The sequence below is a fragment of the Leuresthes tenuis genome, unplaced genomic scaffold (assembly GCF_036924035.1).
Source record: "Leuresthes tenuis unplaced genomic scaffold, fLeuTen1.0.hap1 SCAF_3, whole genome shotgun sequence".
Lineage (NCBI taxonomy): Eukaryota > Metazoa > Chordata > Actinopteri > Atheriniformes > Atherinopsidae > Leuresthes > Leuresthes tenuis.
Genome location: NW_027325357.1, coordinates 10,255,615 through 10,273,969, shown reverse-complemented (window position 1 = coordinate 10,273,969; position 18,355 = coordinate 10,255,615). Strand labels below are relative to the sequence as shown.

At 42.5% G+C, this 18,355-nt stretch overlaps 2 protein-coding genes across 2 annotated transcripts; one reads left to right on the top strand and one right to left on the bottom strand.

The window, feature by feature from the left end:
• The first annotated feature begins 358 nt into the window (after positions 1-358).
• bcdin3d (BCDIN3 domain containing) lies at positions 359-2,025 on the top strand. Its single transcript, XM_072381742.1, has 2 exons — positions 359-586; positions 909-2,025. The coding sequence occupies exons 1-2, from the start codon at positions 392-394 to the stop codon at positions 1,452-1,454; spliced, it is 741 nt and encodes a 246-aa protein (XP_072237843.1). The 5' UTR covers positions 359-391; the 3' UTR covers positions 1,455-2,025.
• A 396-nt stretch (positions 2,026-2,421) lies between these two features.
• Positions 2,422-18,291, bottom strand: ppp4r1l (protein phosphatase 4, regulatory subunit 1-like). The gene is made up of 20 exons (XM_072381740.1): positions 18,141-18,291; positions 15,272-15,316; positions 14,727-14,856; positions 13,491-13,597; positions 13,248-13,390; positions 12,990-13,136; positions 12,432-12,539; positions 11,751-11,816; positions 11,320-11,478; positions 10,690-10,814; positions 9,333-9,853; positions 8,943-9,244; positions 8,099-8,185; positions 7,773-7,958; positions 6,333-6,494; positions 6,064-6,164; positions 5,724-5,844; positions 5,392-5,526; positions 4,909-5,050; positions 2,422-4,484 (listed from the first exon to the last, which is right to left on the bottom strand). Exons 1-20 carry the CDS (start codon positions 18,145-18,147, stop codon positions 4,339-4,341), a joined length of 2,940 nt encoding a protein of 979 aa, XP_072237841.1. The 5' UTR covers positions 18,148-18,291; the 3' UTR covers positions 2,422-4,338.
• Positions 18,292-18,355: the final 64 nt, after the last annotated feature.

Genomic DNA, 18,355 nt, shown 5'->3' with positions numbered 1-18,355 from the left:
CTCCACAGTAGTTTGGAACCAATTCTTTTCTGCAGCCATCTGCGGGTCTTTCAGGCCACGCCGGGTCTGGACCGTTCCTAGACCAGTCTGAAATGTAAGTCTTGTCCTCTGTTAGATTAATAATGACCTTCATAGGTTTAAAAATGTACAAAAATGTCATAATAATAATAAACAAAAAATTGTAACAATAATTTGGGGCTTGTTGATGTCACGTTACTCTAGCGTTTTTAATAAGTCAGTTTTCAGCTTCTGTGTCGGTCACATGTGAGTTCACTGAGGTTTTATATAAATATATAAAATCAACCTGAAGTTTGTTTGGCACTTATAAAACCAGACAAGGTGCAACACGTGTGTTTCCACCCGGAAGGATTTGGTAGTCGCACACATTACGATGGCAACAACATCGAGCGGAGCAGGTGATGAAATAAACGACCCCGGCGCTGCACCTTACGGAAACTTCATAAACTACTACACGTTTAACCCTCCGGAGAACCGCCTGAGTCTGATTCCCGCCTCACTGCTGCAGGATTTGGGTTACAGTCGAGATGAAGACACACTGATTCTGGACGTGGGGTGCAACTCAGGGGTGAGTCTGAGGCTCCTTTTATGGTGAAGAATATGATTTGAAGTGAAAATCCGTCCCTGTTACATGTTTTTATATATATATATATATATATATATATATATATATATAATACAGGACTAAGTTGAATGATTTGCTAAAAGCTAAAAATGAACTAAAAATCAGAGGCTCATGTGTGATATGTATATTTCCCATGATACAACGGAAAAGAAGCTCCCTCTGGAGCTATAATCTGTACTGTAAGTGGAAAATCTGTGGCGTTTCCCTTTAATCAACCCGAACAGCAACGGTTGTCTCCTCCTGTCTTTCTCTCTGTGGACGTCAGGAACTGACTGTGGCCTTTTACAAGCATCTGCTGCAGGAGCCTGAAGAGGAGTCACACAAGAGGAAAGTTCACCTCCTGGGCTTCGACTTGGATGAAAGCCTTATTGAGCGGGCGCAGCAGACCAACCCTCAGCCTGGCAGCATCACCTTCATCCCTCTGGACATCACAGAAGACACCGAGCGGCTGCAGGACTACCTCGTCCAGCACGGCTGCCCCCACTTCCACCTGAGTCTGTGCCTGGCTGTGACCATGTGGGTCCATCTGAACCACGGCGACTCGGGCCTGCTGCAGCTGCTCTCACGCCTGGCCTCCGTCAGCCAGCACCTCCTGTTGGAGGCCCAGCCCTGGAAGTGTTACCGCTCTGCAGCCCGGCGCCTGAGGAAGCTGGGCCGCTCTGACTTTGACCACTTCAAGACCCTGAAGATCCGGGGGGACCCTGCGGATCATGCCAGGCAACACCTGGAGAGCAACTGCGGCATGGAGCTCATCCAGAGCTTCGGCAGCACCGCATGGGACCGTCAGCTGCTACTTTTCAGAAGGAAATGAGAGTGAGGGGCTATATTTTCCCCCCAGGAGGACTAAGCAACAGTTGGATCAGTTAGTTGATCCACTTTAATCCCCAGATTTGTATTTATATTCTGTGGATCTGAAGTGCCACGCAGTGACAGAAAGCCAACTTCACATTACAGAAAACATTTTTACAACAGAACACATTAACATTTCAGAGTAAAACAGACACAAATGATTGTGAAAAGCTTTTTATTCCACCTAAAATGTTGTTTTCAAATGTTCTATTGCGTCTTATAAAATGTTCCCACCGAAATACGAGCTGTTAAATCGGTTCTTCTGTTTTGTCGTTGTCAGTTTTCCACCGTTCACGTTCAGATAGAGCAGGAGAACTGAAGTCATTTAAGGTGTTTTACAAAGCAAATAACTGATTTATTCATTAAAGAATTTGCAAAAAAAATGGGGAAGACAGACAAGTCTGCAATTTTTCAGAAGAACTTGGCCAGTAAAATTATGAGATTAAGAAATAAAAAGGTGAAATGCGTCTGTTATAATTCAGTCATCATGTGTTGTTGAACAGACTTTTTACAGATAATAAAAGAAACAGAAAAGCTTCACGATAGAGAAGCATGTTTTTCTTCGTTTTAAAATAACTCAAATTATTGTTAATTTGACCAATTATTAAAAATCCAACCAAGAGCTGCAGTTGATTTTTAGCTGATGTTCATATCTGTTGCGTTTAACTCATTAAGAATGACGGCTTCATTTAAAAAGCTTCATCCAACCCGAGATGTTTCTGGAAAGCTTTATTTTAGTTTGTTTTTGTACACCTCTGCAGATACTTGTCACATAAAGTAAAAACCATCTGAGGCACAAACGTCAGCCGTTGCTGTAAAGAACATCGACTTCACCCAAATACCAAAATGACGCACAGCCGGGTCTGAATGGGGTCCTTAAAGCTGTCTTCACCCAACGAACCACCAACAAACACGTCCACACGACGGTGTAATTTTCATCATTTTAATTACAGAATACTAAAAATAACATTACATAAAATGTCTTTTTAAAAGGAACCATTGAATATTACAAAGGTTGTAAATTTTGTAAAGTTAGGATATAAAATCTTTGAACTGCGATGCATAATTGAAAAAGAAAAATAATTTTCATAAAATGTATATATTAACTGTTCTACTACATAAAAAATGAGATGGACACAAATCGCAGACAGACGAGATGAGTCGACACCGCCATTACTGCAGTGAGCTCTCCTTTCGAAGGAAGAAGGACTTGAGATGCACAGCACACACCGCAATCAACTCAAGTTCTCAAATTATGCTCATTGGAAAAAAAAAAAAAGGATGGGAGGGGAGGGAGGGTTATCATTTACAACTGAGGGTAACAAATGAGCTGAGAGACTGCAAAGAAAAAAAAAAAGTGACTTGGTGACTGCTCCCAATATTCACACGCATCTCGACTAAACTGGCCTTGGTTCCGTTAACACCTTTTTCCACAGGTTCAAGCTGTACAAAAAAAAAAAAAAAAAAAAGACAATTTTTGAGAAATCTCATACTTTAAATCATTCCACCAGGACAGGGAAATATGATCAGGTATCTTTCAGTCTCCTAACGCAGCCATTACTATATTCTACTGTACAACTGGTCAGTTGGATCCACTGAAAGAAACCGTGGTCGTATTTTGATATCAGGAAGTCAACCTTAAGTACGCTGGTTCAGACTGTACACAAGAAGGAGGGTGAAGGAGGGGGGAAACATGCATTATCCAACAGTGTGCTTGCTTTCATCTTCTTCTCTGAGTTTTTTGCGTCACCCTGTGTCACTTCCTCGTGAGCCCTTGTTGCTGAGGTTTCATCAGCGCCACAGAATCACTCAGAAAAAATGAAAAATAAATCGCCGTCTGAGGACATTCAGAGCCCGTCCACATGTGCGACACACACGGGCTGGTCGTGTCCAAACAGAGGTATTTTATTAGTCTCCTGCCACTTGGGAGACTCGTTGTGTCACATTTTTGGTTAACAGACACCGAGAGGGGAACTTTATCAAAAGATATGGTTTTAATCACGCTGAGTGGCAGAATCACTGTTCCTTCTGTGCAGTAGTAGTGGTTTCTGTGGCCCGTGAAGACCAGGTGAGGGAAAGAGTGATATGAGAAAGCAGAAGGGAAGAGACAATAACCTGAAGGATATCTCAGAAGACCAAGGACGTCCGAGACGACAGGATTTCAGGGGAAAATGAGGCGGTGGACTAGCAGAGCTACTTGGTTTGACCGGTCTGTTGCTCAGACAGCTGGAGGTTTTTCACCAGGGATCCAGGAGCTGCTGCTTACAATGTAAGCTTAATAATGCTGTTTAGGTTCAGATGAGTCCCCCTGAGTTAGTGCACACATCAGAGTCAGGCAGGCAGGCCTCGCCCGCTTGTTCTTTAAGAAATCCACAAAAAGAAGAACTAAGGAAAAAAAATTGTTTGAACTTTATATCAAGCTTAGAATCAGCTTTGGAGAGCACGAGCCTGTCATAGCTTCACTTGTCTGTGGTGCGGTTGATGTTAGTGTGGAGGAGGGCTGGGGTAAGTTCAGGCGTAGTTATGGCAACCACCATGGCCGCCACCTGAGTCCTGCTCATTTTCTGAAAGTTGTACATTTTTCTTTTTTTTTTTTTTTTTTAATTAATGTGCGCTCTGTAGTGCCCAACCAGAGATGTGGTTGTGTCGTTTGAGCACGCTCACACTTCTGTTACTCAATCTAAACATCTGACATGATTCTCTAAGTGGTTGGGTCAGCCCAGCGGGCCAGTGGTTGGGGATCTGGTTGGGTGCTGGTGTCGCAGCTTATGCTGGCTGTGCATCAGCCAGGCAGACAGGTAGGTAAGACAGGCAGGTGGGCTGTTGACAGGGGCGGGGAGCTGAGGCTAGATCAAAGGAGCCGTGTCCATCAAGCCTTTGTTTGGGTCCAGGCTGGCGAAGAATCGGACGTCCCGGTCCTTGTCGGACTGCAGGGCCATCACGGTCTCCTCCAGCTCGTCGGAGTAGGCACAGCCCGGCTCCTTGAAGTATGCTGGACAAAAAGCTCAGTTAGTGGAAAGAAAAAAAAAACCTGTCAGATAAAAGATGATACTTTGGTGTGAATTCTAAAAGCAAACAACCACAGGACAATTTGAGACTTAATAATCAACCTATTAAGTTGGTTTACTAAAGACCAGGAAACAGTTACATTAAGAAACTTACTTTGACCACATACTTAGGAAATGACTTAAAACGAGTTGAACTGATGCATGAAGACCAGCACATTAACATAAAGCATCAACGATGAATCAATGCCCAGTTAGTAAAAATGAAAATAGATTTATTTTCTTCTGCCATTTCTTTTAAATAATCTGTCCACTCGTTATGCGAGATAACAGCAGGTAAAGCATCAGACATTTGTCCCACGCAGCCGAACCTAAAGTGCTGTGTGCAGCTGGGCCATTGAGTTTATTTACCTTTCTCCATCACGCTCTGTCGCAGAGCCTTGGCCACCAGTACTCGGACATTAGCCACTGGGTCTGAAGAGAGGCTGAGCAGGCTGGGCAGGAGATGCTGGCTGAACTGCTCCATGGGCATACAGTCCTCCTCCACGATGGCCTACAGGAAGCACAAGCACAAATTAACTCGCACACAGACACAGCAACAGGACGCTGTCAGACAAAAAGCATTCATGATGGCGAAGGTGAGAGAGATCAAAGCTTCTAATTGGACAGAAAACCTGAGGAACAGGCTCGTAAACAGCGATGTTGCATAAAAACAGGGCTGTGTATTCAGCAAAACTGTGCAATGATCATTAAAAATCATACTTCTAATGAGAAAACAACAGAAACCTTCATTGACAATCAATGAGACAGTCAAACAGATAAAACGACTATGGAGACAATTTCTGGAATCTGCTGTTATCAAAAGTGACTCGACTTGAGACGAGAGTTACAGACCTGACAGATGAAAGCAAAGGCCTGCCTCCCCACCCACTTGGGACAGTGGCAGAACCTGACGGTGAGCTCGTTGATGAAGTTCAGGCCCAGATCATCAGCCCTGCATGCGTAAAGTTTCTGGAGGATCTCCACCACCTGAGGACACATGAGGCGATTACATACACAAAAATATAGCTCTGACTGATTCTGGAGGTCAAAAAGGGGAAGTACTAAAATATATTTTTTTAATACAACCATAAGGGAATTATTTTATTCAAGTTCCACACGATTTTCCTCAAAAGATACTCCCTCCACCAGTAAACCCCAAAGCTTGCAGCGAGCTGTAAACTTACCAGTTTGTAGGAGATCCACCTGACCTCTGACACTTTGTCAGAGCAGAGGGTGAGCGCTATTTGTCTGAGGTAGTCATACACGTCGTAGTGGCTGTACAACTCGATGATTAAGATCAGCTGCCTGGAGGAGGACACAAAAAGAGCGATCAGATGAACAGCGCACGTGGATGGTGGAATAATAGGGATGTTTTCTGCTTTTTTGTTGTTGTTTTTACGGTAAACTGAGAATCACAAAGTGCCACAAAAGTAGAATTTATTCCTGCAACACACAGACTGTCCCTTAATAATGTAAAACGTGGTTTTCCAGTTTCTATCTTGACCGGAGGGAAGGGAGACGTACTCTGCCAGCTCGTATCTGAATCTCCAGTTGCGACTGTTGTCCGTAACCATGAACTCCTGCAGTTGGTACAGGTACTCTCTCCTCTTGTCTGCGTGAAGCAACTGGGAGATGCACACAAATCAGCTCAGTTACCAAAGTACAGCCTCATGAATGCTTTTCCTCTTTAATGGGACATTATCAGTACAATGCTGTGAACAGGAGCTGTCGGGGGGGGGGGGCTCCATCTGAGCAGCAGCACTCAGAGCAGCAGTAGGTGAATCAGGCTTTACCTTAAGGAAGTCATACAGGTGTTTGAGCACGCCAATGCGAACCTCGTCCAAGTCTTTGAGGAAACCATTGAAGATGGGAACCAGATCCGCTGCTGTCAGCTGGTCCCCAAGAATGACCGCCAGCTCGTGAATGGAGAAAGCCAACGTACGCCGCACCTTCCACTGAGAGTGGGAAACAAACGGATTATAGCAGCCGCCGTGGACAAGAAAGCATCTGGTAAAAATCCCTTTTTTTGAAATGGGAAAACAAAGACAGACCTTTACTGAACATGTGCTTAATATTCCTGTTTGGATGCTTATGTTTAAAGACCCAAATTTCTCTTTAATATTGTTAAAAAAGTGAAAAGATGAAAGTTTAATCTCTCTTTAGAACGCCATTTTAAATAAAGCCTGAGGTTGGAATGGGTTAAAGGCAGTGAATTTGTGATATTTACATGTAGAATAACCAGAAAGAAGACGCATAATGTCACTTTCTTATCTCTCACACACTGCATCAACCAAAACAGCAATACAGGGAATGTAGCAACAGCACCAAGAACCATTTGTCCTAAAAGCCGTAACAGCGATCGCTTTAGAGAAGCCACTTCTTCACTTGCACTGAGGTGCAATGTCATTCGGTGCTGTGAGGATGCAACTCGCAGCAGTGTGAATGTCATCACAGTCACAAAGCACAACACCACCTCTTTGTTCACATCCTCAAGTCAGAAACTTGCACAACAAGTGTCATGTTGAGGATTCAGTACAAAGTGACTCAGGGCTTTAGAGAACAATCGCAGAAATCGTGAGAAGAAAAAAAAGTGTGTGCTTAGATCTTCCAATGGAAGACGAAGAATCACAAAACATAGACCAGAGAGACTTTAGCAGCTCCTGTTATCAAAGTTCCTGAGATATTTCTGCTTGCCCTCCTTTTATTCCCTCCCTGTGCCACCTGGTATTCTCCCAAAGTAGGTGCTGCTCAATCAGATAAAGTCTCACACAAGCTTAAATTAAGCTAACGGCTACTTCCTGACATATTTTCTTAAAACAACCATCCTTACAGCAAGTTTGTTGGAAAAAAATAAATATAAATAAATAATCAATCATTTTTTGCTTACATATAACCAACCTCTGCACATGCAGTAAAGCACAAAGCTGCTCTACAATTCTTCAGGTACAAAAGTGGCATCCATCATAAAGAAGCCCGTTTAAAACGATTATTCCTGAATTTTCTTTCAGGAGTCGACTGCCACTTAACTGGCTCCTCACAAAGCACAAAAGTCAACTTAGAGTGAAAACCTTCCACTGGCAGAAACCCCAGAGCTACAGACAACCCATACTTAAGCCGTCACTCTGTCAGAGCGCGGCCTCCGTTTCCCATGCGGCGTTTGTCCCATTTTAGAATCAAACTGTAAATGAAATCAAAACTTGGGATTTCTTGTTGTTGGTTTTTTCTCCCCTTACCTGCACATCAGTAGCGAGGGTTTCATACGTGTCCTTGAGGCAGTGCCAGTTCTGTCGGCCAAGAGTGAGCGCCACCCCCGGCAGGCTGAAGGCACAGTGTTTGGCTATCTCTGTATCCACCGTCTGGGCCCGGGCTGGGTCTGTCATAGAGAGGTACTGATCCAGCAGCTGCTGGGGAATGACATTCTGCAGACACAGAGTCAACAGTTTGATGATCAAAGACTAACAGAAATGCACGGTGACAGGAACTTCGTCTGTGTTAATTAATATGGACTCTAAGGAGCTGATCGATGTTGGCAGGATGTACGACAGCAGTGCTGACTGACCTGGATTTTAGGCTTATCCTCAGACATTGGGCTGTGAGGAGAGTCCTCTTTTCCTTCCTCCTCCACACTCTCGATTAGTTCAGACTCCTGAGGAAAATGCAAATCCACACCAAAAGATGTTACAGAACACGCAAACTCACCACATGCAGAAAAGCAAAAAGTCATCACAGTCAGGCAAAAATTAAAGCACACAATTATGGAAAAGAATCCGACTGCATGCTGGAGCTTAGGAGATGCCACATGGAGATCACAAGTCAGCTTGTGTCATGTAAAAGTTTTAGATCCAAACAGAACATTAAGACAACCTCTAAGAGGGTCAAGACTGTGGGACATCCAGCTCACAAAACCATCTCCATTTCAAACGTCTGCTCCCACAGATTGCTGATCATCAACATAGTCAATAACCTGATATAAGTGGGCTGGATCCAGCTGACTGAGCTGAAAAATTAAAGTGATAGTACACACTGCTCGATCAAGATGTGGAGATACTCTAGATAAAATGGGACCACATTTGTGGGCCTTCCAACTCGCCATCAGCCAGATCTGATTAATAAAAACACCCACAGTCCTGATAAAAACCCAGCAGCGAAACTGCTTGAATCTGCTTTGTACTGGCTTAAGTTGATGTCCACTTATCATGAAAATACAAATACTAAAAGCCTTATTTTAAGGGAATTTAAAGCTCAATCATGTGAGATAAAACTGATGAAAACTGATGCTCAGCTGTAAAGCAAAACCAGGCGAGACCTGCAGTGCATCCGTGAAAGCCTTGCATCACCCATCCCTCCTGCATTGTTATCAGGGCTTGGACTAATACACTGTAATGATCTGAAGAGACTCGTACCAGAACAGGGGAGTCAGGCGGAGACTCTTCCTGGTCCTCCAGGGGCTCCGTCTGCGTCTCCTCGTCTCCTTGCTCCTGGACTGGGCATGTCTCTGTGTCCAGAGGAGTTTCTACTGTTTGCTCCTCTTCTGTGCAGGTCTCCTCAGTCTCTGGCTGATCCTCCACAGATTTACTTTCCTCCTCTGGGCAGTCAGAGTTATTTTCAGGCAGCACCTCCTCTGGCTGTGGCTCAGTTGGGCTGTTGTCTGTTGGGCTGTCAAGCTGGGCTGCCTTCAGAGCGGCTGACAACACTTGGACTTGAGCTGGAAGTACATCACATACAAAGCTAAATCTACATATCAGTGCTGTGCCAAAAGCCTTGTTATGCATATCCTGGCTCAAAATACTCACCTTGTACGTCAGGATCAGCGATGTGTGGTTGCAAACAGTCTAAAACCTTCTGGATCTGGTCGCTGGTAGCTTTGCCATGGCTCGACTTGGTATCTGAACAGAGCTCTTGAGGTTCTTCTTCTTCTTCTTCTGCCTTTTTATTTTCCTGCTTCTTTGTCACTTCCTTTGACGTCTGACAAGTTAGCATTTCCAGGTCTCCGCTGATGTCAGGTAAAGGAGATCTCCAATAGTGGAAAGAATTAAAGTTCTCATCTGTCTGCTCGGTTTCTTTTGTGTTTCTAGCATTGTTTGTAGCCGTGGGGCTGCCGCTGCTGTTTGCGAGCGCGAGGCCGTCATGCGTCGCTTCGGGAACAGAAGCATGGTTGTCATCAAAGCTGTGGACATCTTCGCAGTCGGCTGTGGACACGTGCTCCGGTGACGGCGTGGCTCGACCGTCCTGGTTGGGAGGTGTGTGGGTGATGGTTCTTTCTGTGTGGCAGCTGCTCATGTCGCCGCAGTTCAGGGAGTTCAGAGAGCAGTTACTAAAATACGGGGGGGAAAGTACATACACCCTTTATTTAACATTTTAAGCACCAGTCAAATGTTTCCTTTACATCTGAGAAAAAAAAATAATAACAATCTTGCTCTACATTTATCAGACCTCACTAAAGAATGAGGAGGTTTTCAAATCATCTCTTTAAACGTAACAAGATTTTCTGGGTGAAGGAGACCCAGAGTGAAAGCTCATCCTCAGGCAAAAGGAAAAGAAGAAAAACCGGTCCATCCTGATCATGCACGGCGAGTTAAAACCATAACTCATTTAACTGATGACGTACCACTTAAAGCTGCCCAGGCCAGGCCAGGCCAAGATAACACACCAAACCCCTGCATGTCCATAAAGCTCACGAAACAGATAATGACTCATTTGAACCAAGATAAATGCCAACCCCCCCACAGACAAAAGACATGAATGTTGTCTAAAAAAAGATATTCAATTACTATTTGAACAGAATGAAGTGAAGCACACATTTACAAGTCTGTGTAAGACCTGAAAGACCAGTAAAAAACAGCCTCCTAAAATAAGGTTTTCTTACATTTTGACAGAATTATCTACTAAAAAACCTTTATCGACCTCCACAAAAATATAAAAATAAACATGAGTAATACAAATCAACAGCGGTTCAACCTCTCCCCGACATAACTGGCGTCATAGCAATCAATGTTAATTGATCAATCTATGTCATTGATTGGGTTTCTTAAAAATGATGGCGTCATACAACATCAGGCTACAACGGTGGAAGCAAACAGGTTTCATCCCCTCTCGATTGGTTAACTATGTGTAGATATATAAAGGTCAGTGCGAGCCTGGTGACCTTACCTGTGTGACGTGCACCTGGGGACCTCTGGGAGGGCGCCATCTTCTCTGAAGTGAAGGCCTGTACTGGAGGGGTTGGCAAAGGTAGAAATGAATCGCCCCAGCGACTGAAAGGCAGCCTGTCGCACCTGAAAGAGTAGAGGAGGGGGTCCATGAGCGTCTAACTGGAGAGTCTAGTTGTATTCATGAAGAAAATCATTAGAAGGGACAAATGTTATCCAAAAACGCTTCACAGTGCATGCTGACACAGCACTTGGTGTCTGCACAAAGACAAAAATCTGGCACAACGATCTAGAACGATGATATCATTCAGACCTTTGTGGCTACTCAGATGCAGAATATACAGACTTTGCTTTGGTCTACTGACAAAATGCTCAGAGTTTATACCACACCTTCCAGTTTATTCTTTTTTTTTTTATTTAAACCAAATTTAAGGTCGAACAGTTACAAGCACAGAGAACTTAATCAGAAATGCGAAATTGATCCCGTCGAGGGGGAAACAAAGAATCATTTTAATTAGAGATGTGAGCGACAACAGCCCTAATTTCCTCACAAAGGAAGTTACTCATAAATGCTGTTGTAATTTCACACAATCACATAAATAAGAAATAATCCAGTTTCTGTGCGTCTTACCCAACGGGACTGGTCACTGATGAGGTTGATGAAGAGGGGGGACAGTTTTGAGCGGCGCACCTCTGGAGAGGTGGAATTGGAGACCATCATGAAGCACTCAGCACAGGCTTTCCTGATGCCCCAAAGGCTGTCCGAGCACAAATCGAAGAACTTGGGCATCTATGTTAAAAACAAGACCACAACACTGAGTGTTTCAACTGTAGAGAAATCTATAAAAAACCAATGACTTTTTAATGGAAAGCAAATATATATATATATATATATATATATATATATACATACATATATCACTTTGACCTAACAACAGCTAATTTAATACAGCTGGCTTAATGCACTGAATATGATGTTACAAACCACTAAGATGCAATGTTAAGCTTTGATGTAACACAACAATAAGAAGAAAAAAAATGTTTTAATCTCAAATCTCTCACCAGTAGTTTTTCAGTGGCCTCTTGACCCACAATAGAGCAAAACTCGCCAAAATTGGCTGCACACACCTGCAAAACAGAACACAATGAGGGCAAAATCAATCATTGACAAGTAAATCATACGATTTCATACGTTCAGACAAGTGAAAAATAAAGATATGAACGTTTAGATGACAGTGCAGTTACTTTGGGTCTTGACCTGAAGCAACACATTCAAAGTGTAGCTTTAGATAAATGGATCATCTCGCTGAGGTGGAAGCTCGTGTATTATGACAACCAAACCTTAGAGAGTTTCCCCATTAACCTCAACTACACCCTAATAAATAGAAATATGTTGAAAAAAAAATAATAATCAAGAAAATTATTACTGTGAAGAGTTAAAAACTAATATTTGTTTACAATTCTTAACTAGACTTGCAGCTCTGACATACTCCTCCCCGACTGGCACCGGTTTCTCCAGAGAATTAACATTCCACAGAGAGAACAACAGCGTAGTGTCGGCTAAGTTGATGCAAAAAGCAGAACTGAGGCTGACTAACAGAGTGATTGAATTTACACTGATGGAGCAGCAGAAACGCAATTAAACCCAACCTCAAATAACTGCTGTCTCAGCTGCGCCTGCAGTCGGAAACAGAGCACCTAACCTCAGATTTCCTGAGGCAGATGTGGTCTGGAGGTTGTTACCTTGCGCACTTGGAAGAGTCTGGCATCGCTGCACAGGTCACAGAAACGTGGCAGCAACAGATGCTCCACTGTGTCTTTGCTCAGCATGGTGACGACTTTACACATTATCTGTAAGAGGGGACAAACACGCAGAGGGTTGAGTGACTTTTTATTAAGGTTAGACCGAGGAGGAGGCTGAGAGCTTTACTGAGAAACAAACAAAACCGCGTTATTGGGGGAGAAACAATCGGGGTATTGTGAGCCCAGAGGGAAGAAAGGAGTCTATATGCGTTAGAGGGGTTCAGTGTGTTGCAGGAGGCTGAACTGGATCTGAGAAAACTTGTCTGGAAATTGGGTAGAGTGAATAACTGACGGCTACATGCAATAAAAACACATGATGAAATTAAATAAGCACACTTAACTTTTTATCCTGTCATTAAAAAGGGATGTTACAATAAAAATCAAATATCTGAATTCACGATTCAATAATATCGTACAAGTTTCAGTGTTTTTGGACTATCAACAGTCGTTCCATAATGAAAGACGCCCACAGGGCAGACAGCCGTAGGCATTTCTTACAGCTACTGCCTCGATTTTGTAGTCATCGTCGCTGCTGGGTTCCGTGAGGTCGAGCAGAACTGGACAAACTTTGGTCTCCATGTCGGCTTTAGAGATGAGGCCCTGCTCCAACAGAACAAGCAGCGCCGCCTGGCTCGTCTTCCGCACCTGGATAAAAGGTGGAAAAATAAGACTGTCGCGTCACCCTCTATTCCAATTAAGATCTTTGCATTCACTCTTTGTAATTGTAGCTATAAAACTGGTAACTCCGTAACCTACCTGGTTATTCGGGTCAGTGAGATACCTGACCACAATCGGTACCAAGTATCTGGAGAAAGCTGCAGGGAAGTTGGGTCGACTCTCGTGCAAAAACATGGCGATGTTGGGAATCTGCTCCATCAGTTCCGCTCGCACCGTTGGCTCTGTGCACACGGATCACAGTTTGCTCTCAGTACGCCAAAACAAAGCAAGACAACTACAACTAAAAAGAAAAGGAAAGGAAAAAAAAACAAACCCATCTACCTCCATCCTCTGACATTCTGGCAACTGTCTCCATGACACTGATAAAGTCATTTTCATTGTCACTGAATTCTCGAAGCACATCAAGCAGGCCACGAGCCACGATCTGCCTAGAAAGCAACAGCTTTAAGTTAGTGGAATGCCTGCCAATACCTACGAGTGTCAAGGGCACACAGCGTAACACACAGCATTGACAGGGAAGTCAAGCTCATTACACGCACGTCTACTTGAAAAAGACAGGAGGGCTCGAACCCTGCAAAGCCGAGCACAAAAAGTCATCCAGACGGGAAATAAATGTGTTTGTGTGGATGCAACAGCTGTATTAGGTCTTTGCAGAGGCACTGCGTTCAAACTGTACATAAAACACAAAGTAAACACTTTAAATATGCTATGGTTATTTGGAAAGATTTACCTGTTAAGCAGACAGGGAGTAACTTATTAGAAACCCCAGATTAAAACACACAAAATAAGAAATTAGATATTTTCTGACTACAATAAAAGGGGAATTCAATTATCAAGTTAACATCCAAACACTCCACTGTGGATCAGATGACAACAGAGAAAACAAACCATTTATGATACAAATCAGCTACAACTGGATACAAGGTCAGGAGATCAATGTACGACTGTCTTAATGAGTCTATATTTTCATTCATAAAGAGGTGACATTTAACAGTTTCCTTACAGCTTGTGTATGTTTTCTACCAGACTCATCACAATGCTGCCGACACCAATCGTCAGCGTGACAGTACGTCTTTAGTATTGTAAACATCTGAAATTAAAGTTAACCAATAGCTTTAAGACATAAAACTGTTTTATCCTTGCTCACACAATCATATAATTATTACCGGCGAACACAACACTATTTCAAAGTCGATGAAAAACTCAAACAACAGATGACGCAAGAGGCGTCTTTACTTTCAACCTCATCTGAAGCAGTTTTCAATCACTTCGCCTCTAAAAGTCGGAACCAACAGCAGTGACCCGAACGTGTGGGAGTCCGGTCGAAAAGTTTAAAAAAAATGACCTCCTATTGTCTCTTCCTTGACCTCATAAAAGATGTCACGGGGTTAAGGAAAGATGTATTTTCCTACGTTCCCCTGCTGCAGTGGGAATTCAACGCACCTCCACTAAGCTGTGATGTGGTGCGAAAACATTCGGGACGGACATTTTGAATTTTAGCCTTTTTGCTTTTTTTTCTGTGATGAGTGAACAGTCCGACCACAGAGCTCCACTTACCTGTTGAAGACATTCTCGCTGAAGGCATACTTCTCCAGCCTCCCAAGAGGAGTTAGATTGTCTTGTCCTGCATCGAGAAAGGCTGTGATGCGGATGCCGTCGCACTCTGAAACATAGTCGTCAAATCCAACTGTGGGGAGAAGAGAGGGATACCTTTATAACCACAAACTGGATTAATGTTTCAAAGCAAAGATGTGACAATGTGCTGCCGCGATGAAGCTACTGAGGCTAAATATCAGGAATGAGGAGCCTACACCATGTGAATTAAGCAGGAGAGTAAAACTCAGTGTTGCCATTCATTTTCAGAGGATAAATACTCATTGACTTTGCAGTTGGATCTCTGCCCTCTTTAATTACCACCGCAAATACAAATTACAAATACAATGGGCTGTATAACATGTTAATAAGAGGAAAGCATGACCTCAGAGGTTCCCCAGGAAGATGACTCTTCTAAATAACTACCTGCTGAACAATGTTACTCATACATGCAAGAAATGCTAATTCTGACATCTAACTTTTAAATGTGGTTATACTCGAGTACTCACAATCATCCAGATCATCATGGCTATCTTCAAAGTATAAAGATAGACCTGCAAGGACAAGGCAGTTAGCAGGAGGCAACAAACATGCTATCAACATACTGTCAATCTATGCAGCACCCCTTACAAATTAAAATGAGATGTTGGATGGCAGATTTACAGTGACAATTACTAAGAAGGGACAAAGTCTTCTGTTCCAGTAGGACTGACAATAAATCATTGTGGTCTTGCTGATTAATCACTCTGTAAAAGTAAAGCCTCATGCATCCAAATCACAGAATCAATGTAACAATTCAAGAGAAGCCAATCAAGACAGGTCAGTAAGCACTGGGACGGATTACTAAAGAGATCAATGAATAATTCATAATGTCAAACACATAACACTTCTGTTTTTTCTTATACATTGTGTTCCTCGAAGTAATAAATTGTAAAGTTGAATTGCACATACACAACCCTCAGGTGGATAAAAGGTGATAAAGTCATGATGATATCACTGATTGGTACACTCAACTGACAGTTAATTCATCTTTAATTCCTCTTTAACTGTGCTGCATTAAACTGAGAGGTGTTTCTGCTGTTCAATCTGCCATCATTCAGAAAAATGTGTTCATCAACAATCTTTCTGTTTGCCGCAACATGTGGCATCACGGCAAGTTCCAGTTTGCAACTTCCAAAAAGAACAGAAAGTTACATCAACCCACATGCCTGAACATTTAACTAAAACAGAGAATCACAACCTGCATGATGAAAGACAGGCATCATTCAGGCTGCGTTAGCTTTTACATGGTTTTCTATCAGCTAATGACTCACCAACACCTTTCAGGGCACAGGCACTTTTACACTGCGTGCTTATCTACTCTAGCTTTACTCGCCACCTGACTAAATTCACGCGGGTACTGTTTTGGTGTCCATCTTTTATTTCTCCTTTTGGTAAGTTTCTTGTCACTTTGCTTGATTCAAGTCTACTTATGTCCATATACACCTTACAGCTGTTATGCATGTTTGGTGTATATATGACGCACATTTATTCAAGTCTTTTATTTTAAAGTAGATACTCAGTTATATTGTGCACAATTTTGTGCAGCTGTTGTCTTGCATCACACACAGACTCCATTTTTCATAATCATTCAGGTCAAATAACATAAATTTGCAAGATTATTGAGAAAATTGGAAGAAAAAGCAATTTGTTAAACCTGTATTAATAATTACTTTATTAGCCGATTTACATTCTTGTTAGTGTTGTTCAATTAGTGTTGAATTTAACAGTTTTGCATAAATAATTTCCATTGACTTGTACAAAAACAGCTGGATGAAACCAGCAGGATTAGTGTACTTCCGTTACCATCTTTTTAAACTTTGTTTACAACCCCTTTTTTCAACTTCGGCTTACTGACGCCAACGGTTTATTTAGATTAAGTTCTGATATTCAACTTTTCTGTGAACAACTACGGAGATGAACAGCATGGGTTCAGTTAGAGAAGCCAATTTGCCTGATTTGTTTATATTGAGGTGGCAGTCAAATGAACAATGAACAGAAAAGGACAAACAGCATGTTAATAATAATTTGTGTGACAGTCAGCCATAATGTACACTGTCACCATCGTAACATCCCTATTTCCAGTTTTGCTTTGTAAGTGATTTGCACCCCAATCCAATTATTTGTCTGAATACAACAGAAGGGACAACACGTGTCTATGGGTAAACAACAAGAAAAAAACATTATGTCAGATCAAACCATAATGCTCTATCACTAGGAGAGGATTTTTGTTTGTCTTCCATACAACTTAACCCAATATTTACCCCCTAAATGCATCTCTGCTTATTTGGGAAAATCACCACAAAACCTTTTCGGGCAGCCTCACTTCCTGAATTAGAGGACATCTTAGACAACAAATGCTATTTATGCCCCTGTTTGATGACTATGAAGATTATCAATTCTGATAGTCAATGTTTTTTTGCGGTTATAATGTTATGGCCAGAATGTTTCTGTATATCTTTTTTGTGATATGAATATGCATTCATTACTTATTGTACTATTGCTGAGTGAGTTGTCCAGGACGCTCGCGAAAGAGATTTTAAGAACCAGAAAGTCCGATTTCCCTTGTCTAACTGAGCGATAAGCAAATACACTAATTAATCGAACAATAAGTAAGTAACACTCAGCCCAAAATGTAAAACAACCGCTCTGTAGCCTGGTTAAATGAAGGGTCCAGAAAGACGTCCCAGGAGGAGAAGCATGTGTTTACAGCTGAGCAGCAAAGGAATGTTCTTCAAATATAAAAACAAGCCCTAAATACAAATTATAGATTTAATCTTGTTTTTAATGAGTGAAGTAAGTAACGTTACCAAATATTTCAAAGCACCCCCAAAACACGATAGCAAATAACAGCGTATCTGCTTTGTTATGGTACGAAGGGGGATTTGGTCAGCTTATGGCTGAAACTGACTGCTGCTACCGGGCTAACGTTAGCTAGGTTAACACGTTAGCCTTTGCTATGACAACAGATCGAAAATAAACCCGATAAAATTGGGAGATACAGGTTAACTACAAACGCCTGTGGTGATTTTAAAACGATCTTCACACAATCACAACTTATGACTTAGAATGCGTTTCCGAGGTGACCCATTTCGACACTCCTGAGTAGCTTTCCGTAGCTAGCTGGCTAGTGTTGCTAAGTGTGCTAACACGGCTTGTACAGCCCTGTCGCTTGACTCGGCTCCTCTTAGCTCCCACTTCACATGGAAATACCACACAAGTAACAACGTAATGGTCACTGTTTAACTGTCGCAACTCTCAACACCACGGTGACGCTTTAGTGGAGCCAAAAAAGCGTCTAAGTACGGCAAAAAATAAGGTTTAACAAAGTGCCATTACCTGCCATCTTGAGTGTCGGCTCGGCTCTGCGGGCTGCCGTCCGTCCCGTGTGGGCTGTCACTACCACACAGCTGTCACTCAAACACTGCCGCAAACAACTTCCTGAAAGTACTTCCTGATGCTGCTGCGTGCCGGTTGATTATCTTTTAAACGACCACTGCCACAACGGTTTCGCAGCTCTGGCACAAACTCGACATAACTGAGGGTAAACACAA